This window comes from Branchiostoma belcheri, unplaced genomic scaffold, assembly GCF_001625305.1.
Source record: "Branchiostoma belcheri isolate BF01 breed outbred unplaced genomic scaffold, Haploidv18h27 scaffold234, whole genome shotgun sequence".
Taxonomy (NCBI): domain Eukaryota; kingdom Metazoa; phylum Chordata; class Leptocardii; order Amphioxiformes; family Branchiostomatidae; genus Branchiostoma; species Branchiostoma belcheri.
The window spans coordinates 33,933-48,139 of NW_017803837.1; the positions used below are offsets into that span (position 1 = coordinate 33,933).

Genomic DNA, 14,207 nt, shown 5'->3' on the forward strand with positions numbered 1-14,207 from the left:
AACCCACCATAAGGCACATTTTGAAATTGACAATCCTTTCCTACTAGTTTTGGTACAGCCCTATTTCATTTTACTTCCGAGAAGTTTTGGCGGGAAAAGCTAGGTTTTGCTTTAAGCTGAGCAGACGACACGTCAGCGTAATTCTCAGCCCTGGAAAATGAGCGGGGCTTCAAGAACACTAGCTGCAGTACGCATATCTTCCGCATCACGTCGCAGTTACCCCGCCCACGTCGTCATACCCCAAAATAGCGCATGACGTATGCAGCGGGTATAAAATCTCCCGCAGCGTTGCATCACTAACAGTAACAGGGACGAACGATGGGCATCAACATGAGATAGCCCCACTGTGTTTCCATCTTTTTACCAAAAATGACTGCGCGAAATGAGAACGTAAGAAGAAAACGACGGCCTAGGTGCGGAAATTACATCGGGAAGCCACCCAACCAGCCCCCGCCGAGTGAAGGGCGGGATGACGGTCGCTAGCGCCGCGTCCCAGACCCGGAAGTGGGGATCGCCCGTCCGCAAACGTCCGAACAGGCCAAGGGTCCGTAACAGCAGGAGAAATAGGAGGTGGACAAAGCGACGGGACGACTCTCCCCCGTACGGAGTCGGCTTGTGTACACAAAACTTCAGCGTCAGGCTAAAGCACTACACAACCTTCCACTTTGAGCGTCAGGTAAGGAAAGGTACTAATTCTGTTAGTGACGCTCACACTGTGATGTTGTACACAGGTTAAGGAGAGACAGAGTACAGGGTTCTCACTGTGATGTTGTACACAGGTTAAGGAGAGACAGAGTACAGGGCTCACACTGTGATGTTGTACACAAGTTGAGAGACAGAGTGCAGGGCTCACACTGTGATGTTGTTGTACACAGGTTAAGGAGAGACAGAGTGCAGGGCTCACACTGTGATGTTGTACACAGGTTAAGGAGAGACAGAGTGCAGGGTTCACACTGTGATGTTGTACACAGGTTAAGGAGAGACAGAGTACAGGACTCACACTGTGATGTTGTTGTACACAGGTTAAGGAGAGACAGAGTACAGGGCTCACACTGTGATGTTGTACACAGGTTAAGGAGAGACAGAGTGCAGGGCTCACACTGTGATGTTGTACACAAGTTAAGGAGAGACAGAGTGCAGGGCTCACACTGTGATGTTGTACACAGGTTAAGGAGAGACAGAGTACACGGTTCACACTGTGATGTTGTACACAGGTTAAGGAGAGACAGAGTACAGGGCTCACACTGTGATGTTGTTGTACACAGGTTAAGGAGAGACGAGAGACAGAGTACAGGGTTCACACTGTGATGTTGTACACAGGTTAAGGAGAGACAGAGTACAGGGCTCACACTGTGATGTTGTTGTACACAGGTTAAGGAGAGACGAGTACAGGCTCACACTGTGATGTTGTTGTACACAGGTTAAGGAGAGACAGAGTGCAGGGTTCACACTGTGATGTTGTTGTACACAGGTTAAAGAGAGTGCAGGGCTCACACTGTGATGTTGTTGTACACAGGTTAAAGAGAGACAGAGTGCAGGGTTGGCCTATGTGGAGCTTGCGGCCCACCGGCGGGTGGAGGACATGCACCTGTCTGCAGCTGCTGCTAGGATTAACACCTGTCCCAACGCAGGTGGAAACTCTGTCTACTCTGAGGTATGGTGGGGCGACAGGTGTGGCTCTATAGGTGCACTGGTCAATATTACACAGTTTGCCTTGTTCTAGTTTTCTGAATAATTGTTGATTCTCTTGCAAAGAGTGTGAATGAATTTATCCAACTTGTTAAAGCGACATTGTGTATGATACATCATGCGCCACATCCCCTCCCTGTTTCTATGATTTGTTGTGACTACAGGAAATTTCAGTGTATTTTACATTTGAAAAATCAAACTAAGCCTTTCTTTATGAAAAATTCAAACTGTTCTCCAACTCATAAATTTCCCTCACCCGAATTTTCGACTGAATCACTGACAGTCTTCCTCAGCTATCTGACCCAAATGCTGTTGACACATGATTTTTCCCAGGTGTGACGTCAGCAAAGGGTCAAACTCAAAGGTTGTCTGAAGTTGATATCGGTTGAGCGAAGTTTGAAGTGCCCTGGTGTATATGGCCTCTTTTATGTTTAAATTTTTCATAAATGAAATTGTAATTTACCAACTCATCAGATGAACTTTCATGCTATTTAGCCTAAATTCTTTTCTAAGAAAAAAAGTTTATTTGTAATCAATTGATAGCCACATGGCTTAAAATCAATTTATTTTGCTGCTGACCTTGAGGGACTTCGTTATGTAGTCCTGAACTAGCCATTTGGAATGGGAATTTAGATTGTATAGCAAAGAGAGAAATGAACTGTATGAGCTTGTTCAAAATCTATTTCCCAATTTCAAACACTGTAGAAAAATTCATATTCCCAAAGTACATGTAACTAATAGATACAATTTTATATTGCAAACCCTCTATGAAAAACATGTTCCTGTACATGTCCATGTACTGTAACTGAAAATGGAACAGGTTTAAGTTATCTAATGATAGTTAATTTTATTTAGTATCTGTAAACTCTGAACTGTATCTGTTCATCATATTTAGTTGTGATCAGTACTTGCAAAAATGTGCACTAAAGGTGGTTATTAACCCTGTACCCATGCAGGTCCTGTCCTGTGAGCTGTTGTACCGCCTGTTTGGAGCCCAGCTGCTGAAGACTGAGATGGAAGTGACGTACTTCCCACAGGGCGGGGCACTGACAGACTACACCTGCCAGCTGTTCGGAGTACAGGTAAGGTCTTTTAAGGTCCCATTCGTGAGTTTTTGTTAACTATAGCCGCCTATGGCAAAATACGTAACTTTACATAGGCCAAAACCCAATAATTTGAATGACAGCCATCTAGTCTATCCAATCAATTTTGAGCACAATGGCCCTACATTACGTCAAAAAATTCCCAACCAGATCTAACCCAACAATCTCTTTTTATTTATTTATAAACTGCACTTGGCCACTCTCCGCCAGAGGTCCTCCAGCGCTGCTACCTCCTGACCGCATTACCCATCACAACAGCGTGTAAACATCCGACCTGTCGCGCGGATGTCAACACTTACCCACTAATTTTAGCACATACAAACAACCTCTCATATCACAAGCGGTTTACGCCAACTGACTTAGCTAAAATGCAATTTCTGGCGGATATAAACACACATCCATACACGCATTTAATTTTTAGTACGATCTACTTTAGAGTACCCACGCGGAAGAATACCGGAATGAGACCTTAAGACCTTAAAACAGTGAAGTTAGGGCAGGCAGGGCTGGAAATCAGCAGGGTGTGCACCTAAGTGCACCCAAAATTGGAGCTGTGCACCCAATTTATTTCTGTGGGTGCACTGGTCCACCCAAATATTCTTTACATATTTTTTTTACAGACTAAATGTATAATCGTATAGATATTCTTCGAATCTGTCAATAAAATCTTTGTTGTAGTAGTGCTTTAAGATTTTGAAGTTAGCTCCCATTTTATATTCAAGCTAAGAAGAGGAGCAGTACGATCTGTAATCAGGTTAAGTTTTGTATGGTGCACCCAGAATAGCCACCCACATAGCTACGCAACCGCAGGGCAAAAAAGTGTATGACCTTATCAAGACATGAAATTATTGAAAAATATTGTGTAAAAAATGCCAGCAGGACAAGGGTTAAGAAATGACTGCGGTCTGTAGACCCTGATGTTCACAATGCACATCAGGGTCACCTGTTATGTGGGTAGTCACATTGAGCATAAACTTTTTTGTCCCTCTCCTCAGGTCGGTGTGTCCGTTACAAGAGCCATGAAGTTCCGGGGTGAATTTGATCGCGAGGACGCGGAGAAACTACTGATGAAGAAGCTGACCGGAGTCATCAACGCAACGCAGAACACCATGGAATCCTGGGACAAACAGATCCTACACGTGTGGACACCCAGCAAACACGTGGCACGAGTCGTCACGGCGACATACCACACCCTACCCGCAGACGTCAAGGCTAACACGGTCGTCTTGGTTACTGTTGCCCAGGGCAACATCTCAAGGGAAGTTTTCCAGAATAGATGACGACACTTGCTGTACCCTTACACCGGGTAGTACTTTAGGCCACACCAATTTAATTTCTTGGTTAACAGATTTTTCTAGAAAAATAATGGAGCGGGTGGGTGAAAAAAATAAAAAATAAAAACAGGCCTAGGAATGCTATTATGGCCCAAAATGGTACGATAGGAGCCATGAAGTCAACACACCAGACTGGTTCAAAACTTAAACAATGAATTTTGAACTTTTAATGATATCACTGCATTGGAAGATGGGATAACTGTAGCAACTAGGAAGAAAAGGACTGTTTTCAACTGTTCAGGGCAAAATATGAGCATTTTCTAGTTGATTCTGAATTTTTATTTTTATTTTCAAATCAGAAAAAAATGAAGCGGGCAAATCAGTTAACCAAGAAATTAAACTGGTGTGGCCTTATCTAAATTTTATTTCAACACAGGGTACAAGGATCAAATTTCCAATGAATACTGTGGCCTTCACCAGGATAATTAATCAGCACTCACTTCCGGACCTTAACTCGGACCTTAACTCGTTTGGACTAACGGATGCAAGACGTCAGCAACTGGTCCAACGTGCCGGGGAGTTTATATCGTCACCATCTCTATTAATATGAAGTGATTTGTCATTTTAAGTTATCCTGATGAAGGTGACAGTGGTTGTTGAAAATTTGATCCTTGTGTACTCTTGTGTTGGAATTTTAACATCATACTATGATTACTGCCAACACAGATGAACTTCCACGATAACTCATTATACCTCTGATGTATATATAGGTTAGAAGAGAGGGATACAATTATCATAATATATTTAGTCAAGACTACACTTTCAAAAGACTCTATTCTAGCTTAGCAATACTGGTGCAATGTTACCATGATTGCTGTAACAGAGTGAGATTACTATAGGATAGAAATAAGCCATTATTGTCTAAACAATGGGAGGATAAGTTACGTGGGTTACTGTGCAGATAAACCTACATGAAGCTGTAAATAGTGTTAAGGCCACAGCAAGTAAATTTTATGGATGACATCCTCCGCAGACTCCAAATCTAATGTGAGCGGGCGAAAAAAAACAAGGTTCCTTCATTTTAAAATTTTAACTCAATCGTTGTATAAATGGTTTGATTCAGTGGGAACATCACATATACACACGTGACAGCCAGCATCACATATCACTGCATCAACGTAAGAAACAAAAATAAGAGCTTTTTTTTGTCTCCTCTCTTCACAGACATCTTTGCCCATTTTCGGCATGGTGGTCACTGTCAGAAGGCAACAAATTTTTTTTCTATTTTTCTAAAATCAGGCGAAAATTAATGCGCGCGCTGATGTCATCCATAAAAATTACTTGCTGTGGCCTAATGTCCATCTCCCAACAAGTATGCCCTACTCAGGCACTGTTGTTTTATATTCTAATTAACTTTCCTTTACTAAAGTCCGTCACACATTCAGAGCCTTCCCCTGATAACTATCCAACCAAGGTTGACTGAAGTTCGGGAGCAATCTGACCAGATTCAGGCCACACCTGTCTTTCTATATGAATCAAATTGAATTGGAGTTAAATTTGAGTCAAGTTTGAAAATACCCGGCAGAACCCCCATAAATGCACTATTTCAATGAAGAAATATCACACAATATTTTCTGTGACTGTAAAATTGTTTTTAAATGATGATATTGAGATTATGTTGTACATGTACTATTGCATCTTTTATTTATGAAAGCTTAACTGAATGTTATATATATTTTGTGATTCTTGTTTCTACATGTAAAAGCCAAGAGAGGAAGAGAATAAATGAAGAACTTATATGTAATACACCGTCTGCTGTCATATATTTACTTAAGGAATCTTGCATTGAAGATAAACTAATGCTTTTTAAAAGTAACCTACTGATAAACCAAATATTTATGTACATACAATTCTTGGTACTTTTATTCCATGTTAACCAGAAACCTCCCAATGCATATGCGACATAACGTTTTGTTGCTTTCTAGAATAATGTATTTCAAAAGTGCCTCTCTACTTAATAAAAATATACTTTAGGCCACACCAATTAAATCAGTTGGTTCTCAAATTCGTTCTCTTCACTTTTTTTCAGATTTGATAGAAATAAATTTCAGGTTCTGAATCAACTCCAAGATGCTACTATTTTGGCCTCAGTGGTTGAAGAAAGTCCTTGTCTTTGTACTTGTCACAGTTTTTTCAATCTCTCAATGCAGTGGTTTGACTAAAAGTTCAAAATCAATTGTTTTAATTCTAAACCAGCCTCATATGTTGAGGCTATCATAGGACACTTAGATACTAGTAGCCCCTGCTGGACACTGCTCCCCCCATGTTGGTTCCTTTTTTTCTAAAAAAAAAGCTGAGAACCAACAAATCAAATTGGTGTGGCCTTAGTAAGAAGGAGTATCTTATTTAAAGTTCTTGCTCTTTTAAAACTAGACTTGTTTGAATGTTCTTCTGGTCTGTCTGCATTCACTCTCAATCCACTCGTAGTGCCACTTCCTGTTACACCTGTAAGAAACAGGAGGAGACAGTGAAAACCCACTGGTCCCGGGCCGGGGTTCGAACCCACAACCTCCCGGGCCCCAGTCAGACACTCTAACCGCTTGGCCGAAAAGGTCTAGACCCATTTGCCAGATCTGTTGGTAGCGCCTATAAACCCCCCACTGTTACACTACTCCCCCTTTTCTTTTCAAGATTCGTCGTCGAATCTTCCGAATTCGACATCCCTGGAGCGGCACTCTGCCAGAACTCCCAGGGCCAGTGTGGGAACCACTGTAACTAAGTGTAAGAAACAGGAGGAGACAGTAAAAACCCACTGGTCCTGGGCCGGGGTTTGAACCCACGACCTCCCGGACACCAGAGCTTCATAACCAGACACTCTAACCGCTCGACCGAAAAGGTCTAGACCCGTTTGCCGGATCTGTTGGTAGCACCTATAAACCCCCCACTGTTACACACCTGCACTCTGCCCCACACTTCTCGGAGCCACACTTGGGGCAGGGGTAGTGACACCCCGGACAGTCCTGCTCCAAACAGTCACACAGGTCCCTGCCGTCCGAGATCAGGACTCCCGCCTCGTCATACACGTACCTCTTCTTGTGCTTGTCTCTGTGGGAGGGAGTCAGATACAACCATGAAACCAGTTAGCAGGGTTCTAGCTAGTGCAAAGTAGCGTAGGGGCCCCCTACGCTATAATTTTGTCCCCCTACACTAAATTTCACCCCCTACGCTAAATTTTCAATATAGCATAGGGGCAACGTACCTCTTCTTGTGCTTGTCTCTGTGGGAGGGAGTCAGATACAACGATGAAACCAGTTAGTTAGGCCACACCAATTTAATTTCTTGGTTAACGGATTCACCCGCTTCATTTTTTTCTGATTTGCCAAAAAAAATAAATTCAGAATCACCTGCAAAATGCTCATATTTTGTCCCTGAACAGTTACTAGGAAGAAAAGGCCTGTTTAAAACAGGCCTTTTCTTCCTAGTTGTTACAGTTATTCCATTTTTCAATGCAGTGGTATCATTAAAAGTTCAAAATTCATTGTTTAAATTTTGAAGCCTGGTGTGTTGACTTCATGGCTCCTGCCGTACCATTTTGGGCCATTATAGAATGCCTAGGCCTGTTTTTATTTTTTATTTTTTTCACCCGCCCACTCCATTATTTTTCTAGAAAAATCCGTTAACCAAGAAATTAAATTGGTGTGGCCTTACTGTGAGCTGTTCAGAACTGTGTGAACTGACTGCAAGGTAAAGCTTTAAGCCCCTGTTGAACACAGCTGAACACTGCCACCCCAAAACCATGGTTAGAATAGAAGTAGGTCGGGCCTAGTAAAAAAAACTGTGTTTCCTGTTTCCTGGCTGACCCTACAAAAAAACAGCCGACCCTAGCCTTTCTTTTGGGACCCCTCAAAGGTTACATAAGTTTATTGAGAGCTGATCAACCTTTTGTAGCTCCATGATCTGACACCTGAGTGATGAAACATTGTACAATCAGTTTTCCAACATGAACATTGAAAATATAGGTTCACTAGAGATCATCAAAGCCTAGAAAAAAAGAAAAAAAAAGATAATCCCTACCTACCGACCCTCATTTTTTCAGGACTGAAACAGGAAACACAACATTTTTTTTCCTAAGCCTCAGGAGCAAGGTCGGCTGGGTCTGCCGGTATTTCTCCAGTCATATGTTTCAAAATACTATAAAACATTTGCGTTTTGAGGGGAGGTTGATAGTGGATGGCTGTTTTTCAGAAGTAGGTCCTGGGTTAGTCTTACTTCTGTGAAAAAGATTGGCAGTGCAATTTGACTCCAATTTAACTCAAATTTGATTTGATTCCTATAGAAAGATAGACACGGCCTAGATCTGGTCAGGCTGCTCCCGAACTTCAGCCAACCTTGATCAGCTGGTGTTTGTGGGAAGGTTCTGAATCTATGACGGGCTTTAAGTTTATCTTTACCTTTCAACTTTCAGTTTTACTTCCAGGCTTAGGCCACACCGACTTAATTTAATGGATGACATCCGCGCGCGCATTGATTTTCGCCTGCTCTCAAAAAAAAAAAAAAAGATCACGTCTTCCGAGGCTCTGGCCTGGCTTTAGGCCTGGGTAGTTCATGGTGGTTAGCGACAACGAAGTCGGTGGTAACTCTGAAGGACGGCACCCAGGCTACCGAAGCTCCACGACTCAAGAACTCATACGTACAGTGTCGATTCATAAATTCCGCAAAGATCCAGGCATGTGCCGGCCTGTCGTATACGTCACTATGTAATGCGCCAAATTCACAATACCGGCTTTGTATTCCTGTGGTTTAGTAGCATTTTTATTTTTGGCCGGATTTTTCTTTTTTTCACCCGCGCGCACTAGTTTGGGGGTCTTGAGAGAATGTCATCCATAAAATTAAGATGATGTGGCCTTATCTAGAATAACTGTATGATAGGTCCAGAAATCTCTGACTAACTTATTACTTTTAATCATTCTGGGCCTATGAACTGCTTTTTTCAAATATTGTAAAATTTCTTCATCTCAACTTTACCACATGCAGATAATCCAAGTACGTAAAATGAGGTTAGGGAAAATACTTTTTAACCAAAGGGGTAATGTATACAATGTATTATTGACGTGAATTTTACCTTGTGTTTCTGAATACCACTACACAGAGTTACCACGTTGGCAGAACGTACTGCACCTGCGCAAAACCCGTAATGTGTTGTGAACAGCACTTCAGCAGAATGTCTCATATAAGGTTGTATTTGCTCATATAAGGTTAGCATTCCGACAGTAGTTTTCAAATATTACGTCGGAAAAGATACTGTCTGCAACAAGCAAAATTCTGATGCAACGTTGACCAAACATCCAACGAAAACCACGAAAATCCAGGGTTCTGCGCAGGCGCAGTACGTTCTGCCGACATGCTCACAGAGTTGATGTTACATATGCACATGTGACCTAAAGAGTGGAGGATCATGTAGCATGCACTACTACGTGATGACTAGACCAGGCATGCCTGGAGGAGAGTGAAGAAAAGTTACTGAGTAGAGACATGTCACATTGGAGAGTACAGAGGTCTGCCTAAATACCTCAACCGACCGCAACCGACCACGTAATGGGTTAATATGCAGTATACATGGGCTGACAACCTTTTCCAAAGGTTTTTCTCCTTTTTATTTCCAAAATTTAAAAGCATAAAGGGATGAGTTGTTGATCGACATCCAACTATTGAAATAAATGATCTGTCCAGCCACCCCGGTTGAGGCCGGTTGAGGTCGGTTGAGGTATTTAGGCATACCGAGAGTACAGAGGGCTGCAGCAGTGCTGGTGAGTTAACCTACTGTATACCTGAGTGTTCCAGCCAGCCTGAAATCTTTTTTACGTCACCTCAATTTTGTTTAACGTAACGTCATGTCGAGCGCTGAAGGCACGGCAATCTTAGGGGCGTTGTGGCCTTGGGGATATGGTCCCCCATAAAAACTTTGAAATCTTGACCCTCTCAAAGGCTATTTTCAGCATTTTGAAGAGGAAATTTTGCTGGTAGACTAAGCTTAATCTGATGACATCTATTTCCATATCTTTGTCCGTAAAAGATTATACATGTATGAACAGGGCAAAACTTTTGTCTGGCAAATGCAGCGAAATTCTGGAAAGATGGACACTGGCTAGAACACTGATACATGATGGTGGGGATTACTACTCTGGCTAGAGAAGAGCTGAGATATACACCAACAGTACAAAATACTTTTTTGAACCTGCGGCAAAAATCAGGTTGCCCATCAGAATCTTAGGTTGCCCCACCTATAAGTTACTATTCTTCTCAAACTAAGTAATGTTACACACATAAGCCCTTGACAATATTTTTAACAGCCTTTGGTAACTTAACTGTTACTAGTAATAGCCATTAATACCTAAAATTAAAAAGCATCTGCAGGCTACAGTGGTGCAACCTATATGGGCATGATTTCGTGGGGGGGGGGATTCTTAAAATTCAGGTAGCACACTGGGCTACCTGGGTTCAAAAATAGGTTGCCCCAAGTAAAAAAAGGACACGCTACACCAAAACAGCATGAACAGGCTTTCTAGCTCTTCATTCAGTAGTATGGAGCAAAAATGCCATCTTATTAATAACTCTCATCTGCCGAATAAACATACCCCCCGGAATAAACGTACCCCCCGGACAAATCTTCAAAATCAAATAAACATACCCCAGGAATAAACGTACCCCCCGGAAAATTACCAAAATTGACGGGTAACCTGTGTCTCTTGTACTAAAATGCACCCTTACTGATATATGCACAAATCTTTAACTGTTATTTGCAATTAGGAATTTAAATAGACAAAAAAAAGAGCATTTAATATTTTGTATTTTGATAAGCACCACCCATGACAATAGAACATTCAAATGAATTTATGCACGCGGTGATTGCAAAAACCGGCCCGAAAATGACAAGTTTCTTGCTACAATATGCGTTTATAAACGTCTTCACGTCGATGATTTGTCAATTTTTTTCACACGAAGTTGAAAAAATTACTGGTTTTCAAAAAATTAATAAACGTACTGTGCAAAATAAGAACGTACTGGGTGGATGTTTGGGCCCAAAAAAATAAACGTACCCGTATGTTTATTTGGCAGATGAGAGTACTGATTAACAAATTGCCTAACATGCTTAAAAGTGCTTCACTATGTGACCAGTGGCATGCAATTATTCAGATTTGATGATTTAGGCTTACCTCTGTGAAGATTTTCTGCAAACAAAGGGAAGAAAATAATCATCAGAGAAATTGCGGAAAGGGCTAAAAGTCTGGACCCATTTCCACAAGGTATCAGAGAATTACCTGAACACAGAATGTATCAGTTATCATGCATTTAAATCACTAGCCTGGAATCCATTCCTATAATGCACTATTGTCGGTTCTACGTAAGAGTCACTGCCGCTACAGCCTAGACCTAACACTGGTCGCATCAATTTTGGAAAGTCACAAGGCATTTGGAAACTCAAGTAAAAATTAATTTTCAACATTCAAGTTTCACATCAGTGTGTAGCTCTTGGTGTAATGAGCACAGTGATATGAAAATTATTGTTCTGCAGTGTTCATAACTTAAGATATCATTAATAATAAATACAAGCAGACCGGTGGTCTTTCCTAACAGCCCGTCAGGCCTAACAACTAGCCCGCAAGTTTTAATTACAGGACCTTCGGTCTAAAGGCACTAGACTACAGGTGTAGAATCCCAGCCCGCGGGCTGATTTACTCAAAAACCATTCAGACCGTCAGCCTAACTTCAGCCCGCGGTCTGGAATTTCTGGTCAAAGAGGTGCAAAAAGCCCAAAACAATGGCATGGAAGGCGTGAATTGATTGATGTTTGCAGACTGTCTGTGCCAATTTCAGCCTAGTGGGGTAAGGATTCAGACCTCACGGACTACATCTCAGCCCGCGGTCTGATCCAAGTGATGTGTAAAACTTCATTCTCAGAGCAGAAAATAAAGAAGGAGAGCATAATCCACACCCATCTGTTAACAGTGTTGTACATTTTTGCCGCTTTCAACCTCATTCACTCACTCAATCACTCAGCTTCGCATGCTCTTTCCACTACATGTAGACCACAAAAAAGAAAGAAGAGCTTACAAACACGTTCTGTACCAGCTAGGGGTAGAAAATGAAACAATTTTTTCTCATGAGCATCCTGAATGTAATTGAAGTTCAGTTCAGTTCAGTTGAAACATTGGGAAAATTATGTTACAGACAGTTTTGCCAGACAAAATTCTAGTACTATATAATATGAGCAAGAAGCCTAATACATGCATTGCAACTTAAACCTGCTTTCAAGCAATGGAGTTATAAAATCCTCAGTCCATTTCTGTTCAACCATGGTTCAACAGTTCTCAGGTAATTATTCTGATCAAGGAACAATTGTTATGCGGGATGAAACTAAGTTTAGCTATTGTTCTTGACATGCAAATGCCACTGTCCAATTATCAAGTTGGACTATTGTTGAGTTACACGTCGAATTACAGTACCCCTATCTGGGCAGCTTGACTACTGGGTCACCCAGTAGGAGCCTGAAAAGATGACCGACTATCTTAAAAAATAAAACTAGGATTCTCATCATTAATTTCTTGTTCATAATCTAAATCTAATCTAATCATAATACTACAAACTAGTTGAGGGATAGAAAGATTTGGCCAAGACATGGTTCTCAACGTGTGAACCCAGGCCATCCTGACACTGTCATTATATACAATGTCATAAGGTTTTCTGATTGGATATTTTTTCGGGCTATTGAGCTACCCAGTGCAAGCTGCAAAGACCATGTCACCCATGTCTGGGTACTAGTAGCCCGACCAGACTCTAATTTGATAATTGGACAGGTATGAATGATAACATGCATGGAAATTAATTTTGAAAATTTTCTTCCTGCAGGAAATTTCTGCAGGAAAAACCTACTAAGACATTGTAGATTCCTGCAGATAGAATCCTTCCTAGAAATTTCGGCAGGAATGACTGTATAATAAATATATACAACTGTTAGGCCACACCAATATACATGTAATGTAGTCTCCACCAGACTCCTTTGCAGGCTAAATAAATAGTAGCAATCAGCTAAGGGGAACATCATTGGCCAGAGGAGTTGGCCGGCCATAGAGACTAAATATAATGTCATTACTTGTTTCTCAGACTCATTCACTTGAAGAAGAATCCTGTTCTATAAAATTACAACATTACATCAATATTCTCTCAAGGTCACCTTAGTAATTGATCAATGATCATCTGTATTTTTTGTATGTCATGACAATTCATGCAGTCTGATAACTCAATGAATGCTTTTGCTTCGGAAGCAAAAGCATCCCCTTTCTGCAGTTGTAAACACGTCTAACATTGATCAGATTCTGACTGGAGACTAACTTCAAGTTGTTGCTTGGAAGTTAGAACTTGTTAATTTTATCATAATCACCTCCCCTCCCTTTTTGTCACCCATTTTTAAAGAAACTGTGTTCTTTGTGTCTAGGGGATAACAAGCCTTTACAATGTAATTCATAGGCTTATTGAGGGATGTCTATTATCACTCTATGGTGACATTTCCTTGGGCAAATGTTGGCCCTCCAGGAGCCAATTAAGGAGCTAGCCTGGCAGCAGTCTGGTACCCATGTAACAGTGGGGGGGTTATAGGCGCTACAGCTCGCCCCTGTTTCTTACACCCAGGCTACCTGGTCTGCTATCATACATGTACATCCTGCGCTGTACAAGCATTTTACGTTCTGTTCCTAAATTTTTGGGAAATATCCAAACTGAATGAACAGCTCTTTTCATTATATATATAATCTATTTGAGATGTTTCACAAATATTGTAACAATTAGAAAATTTTCTACTTTTTTTAAATCATACTTTGAAATTATCTAGAAACATTGTGTTTTTTCGAAATGGTTACAATTTGTAATGTGGAATATAGCAATATAGAATTGACTCTAGGCCTTGGGCAAGCACTTCCAATTAAATTGTAATTTAGACTTATTACAAATCCTGTAAAGATTCTCATCATTAATTTCTTGTTCATAATCTAAATCTAATCTAATCATAACACTACAAACTAGTTGAGGGATAGAAAGATTTGGCCAAGACATGGTTCTCAACGTGTGAACCCAGGCCATCCTGACA

At 41.2% G+C, this 14,207-nt stretch overlaps 2 protein-coding genes across 6 annotated transcripts in view; one reads left to right on the forward strand and one right to left on the reverse strand.

Annotated features, from left to right (window-relative positions):
* The first annotated feature begins 281 nt into the window (after positions 1 to 281).
* On the forward strand, positions 282 to 4,173 carry LOC109470820 (AAC-rich mRNA clone AAC4 protein-like). Of its 2 annotated transcripts, XM_019769906.1 has the most exons (4): positions 282 to 676; positions 1,517 to 1,654; positions 2,646 to 2,771; positions 3,788 to 4,173. In XM_019769906.1, the coding sequence occupies exons 1-4, from the start codon at positions 470 to 472 to the stop codon at positions 4,070 to 4,072; spliced, it is 756 nt and encodes a 251-aa protein (XP_019625465.1). In that variant the 5' UTR covers positions 282 to 469; the 3' UTR covers positions 4,073 to 4,173. The 2 variants fall into 2 exon arrangements, with proteins under 2 accessions (XP_019625465.1, XP_019625466.1); XM_019769907.1 differs by lacking the exon at positions 1,517 to 1,654.
* A 2,246-nt stretch (positions 4,174 to 6,419) lies between these two features.
* The window catches only part of LOC109470821 (ARL14 effector protein-like), an 11,818-nt gene continuing 4,030 nt past the window's right edge, over positions 6,420 to 14,207 (reverse strand). For 2 of the 4 annotated variants that reach the window (XM_019769911.1, XM_019769908.1), the window contains exons 3-5: positions 11,281 to 11,295; positions 7,022 to 7,171; positions 6,420 to 6,571 (exon numbers count right to left, since the gene is read on the reverse strand). In XM_019769911.1, the coding sequence (XP_019625470.1) occupies positions 6,496 to 6,571; positions 7,022 to 7,171; positions 11,281 to 11,295 (241 nt within the window). In that variant the 3' untranslated portion in view covers positions 6,420 to 6,495. The remainder of the gene's footprint in view (positions 6,572 to 7,021; positions 7,172 to 11,280; positions 11,296 to 14,207) is intronic. The other 2 variants (XM_019769912.1, XM_019769909.1) reach the window with 1 other exon arrangement.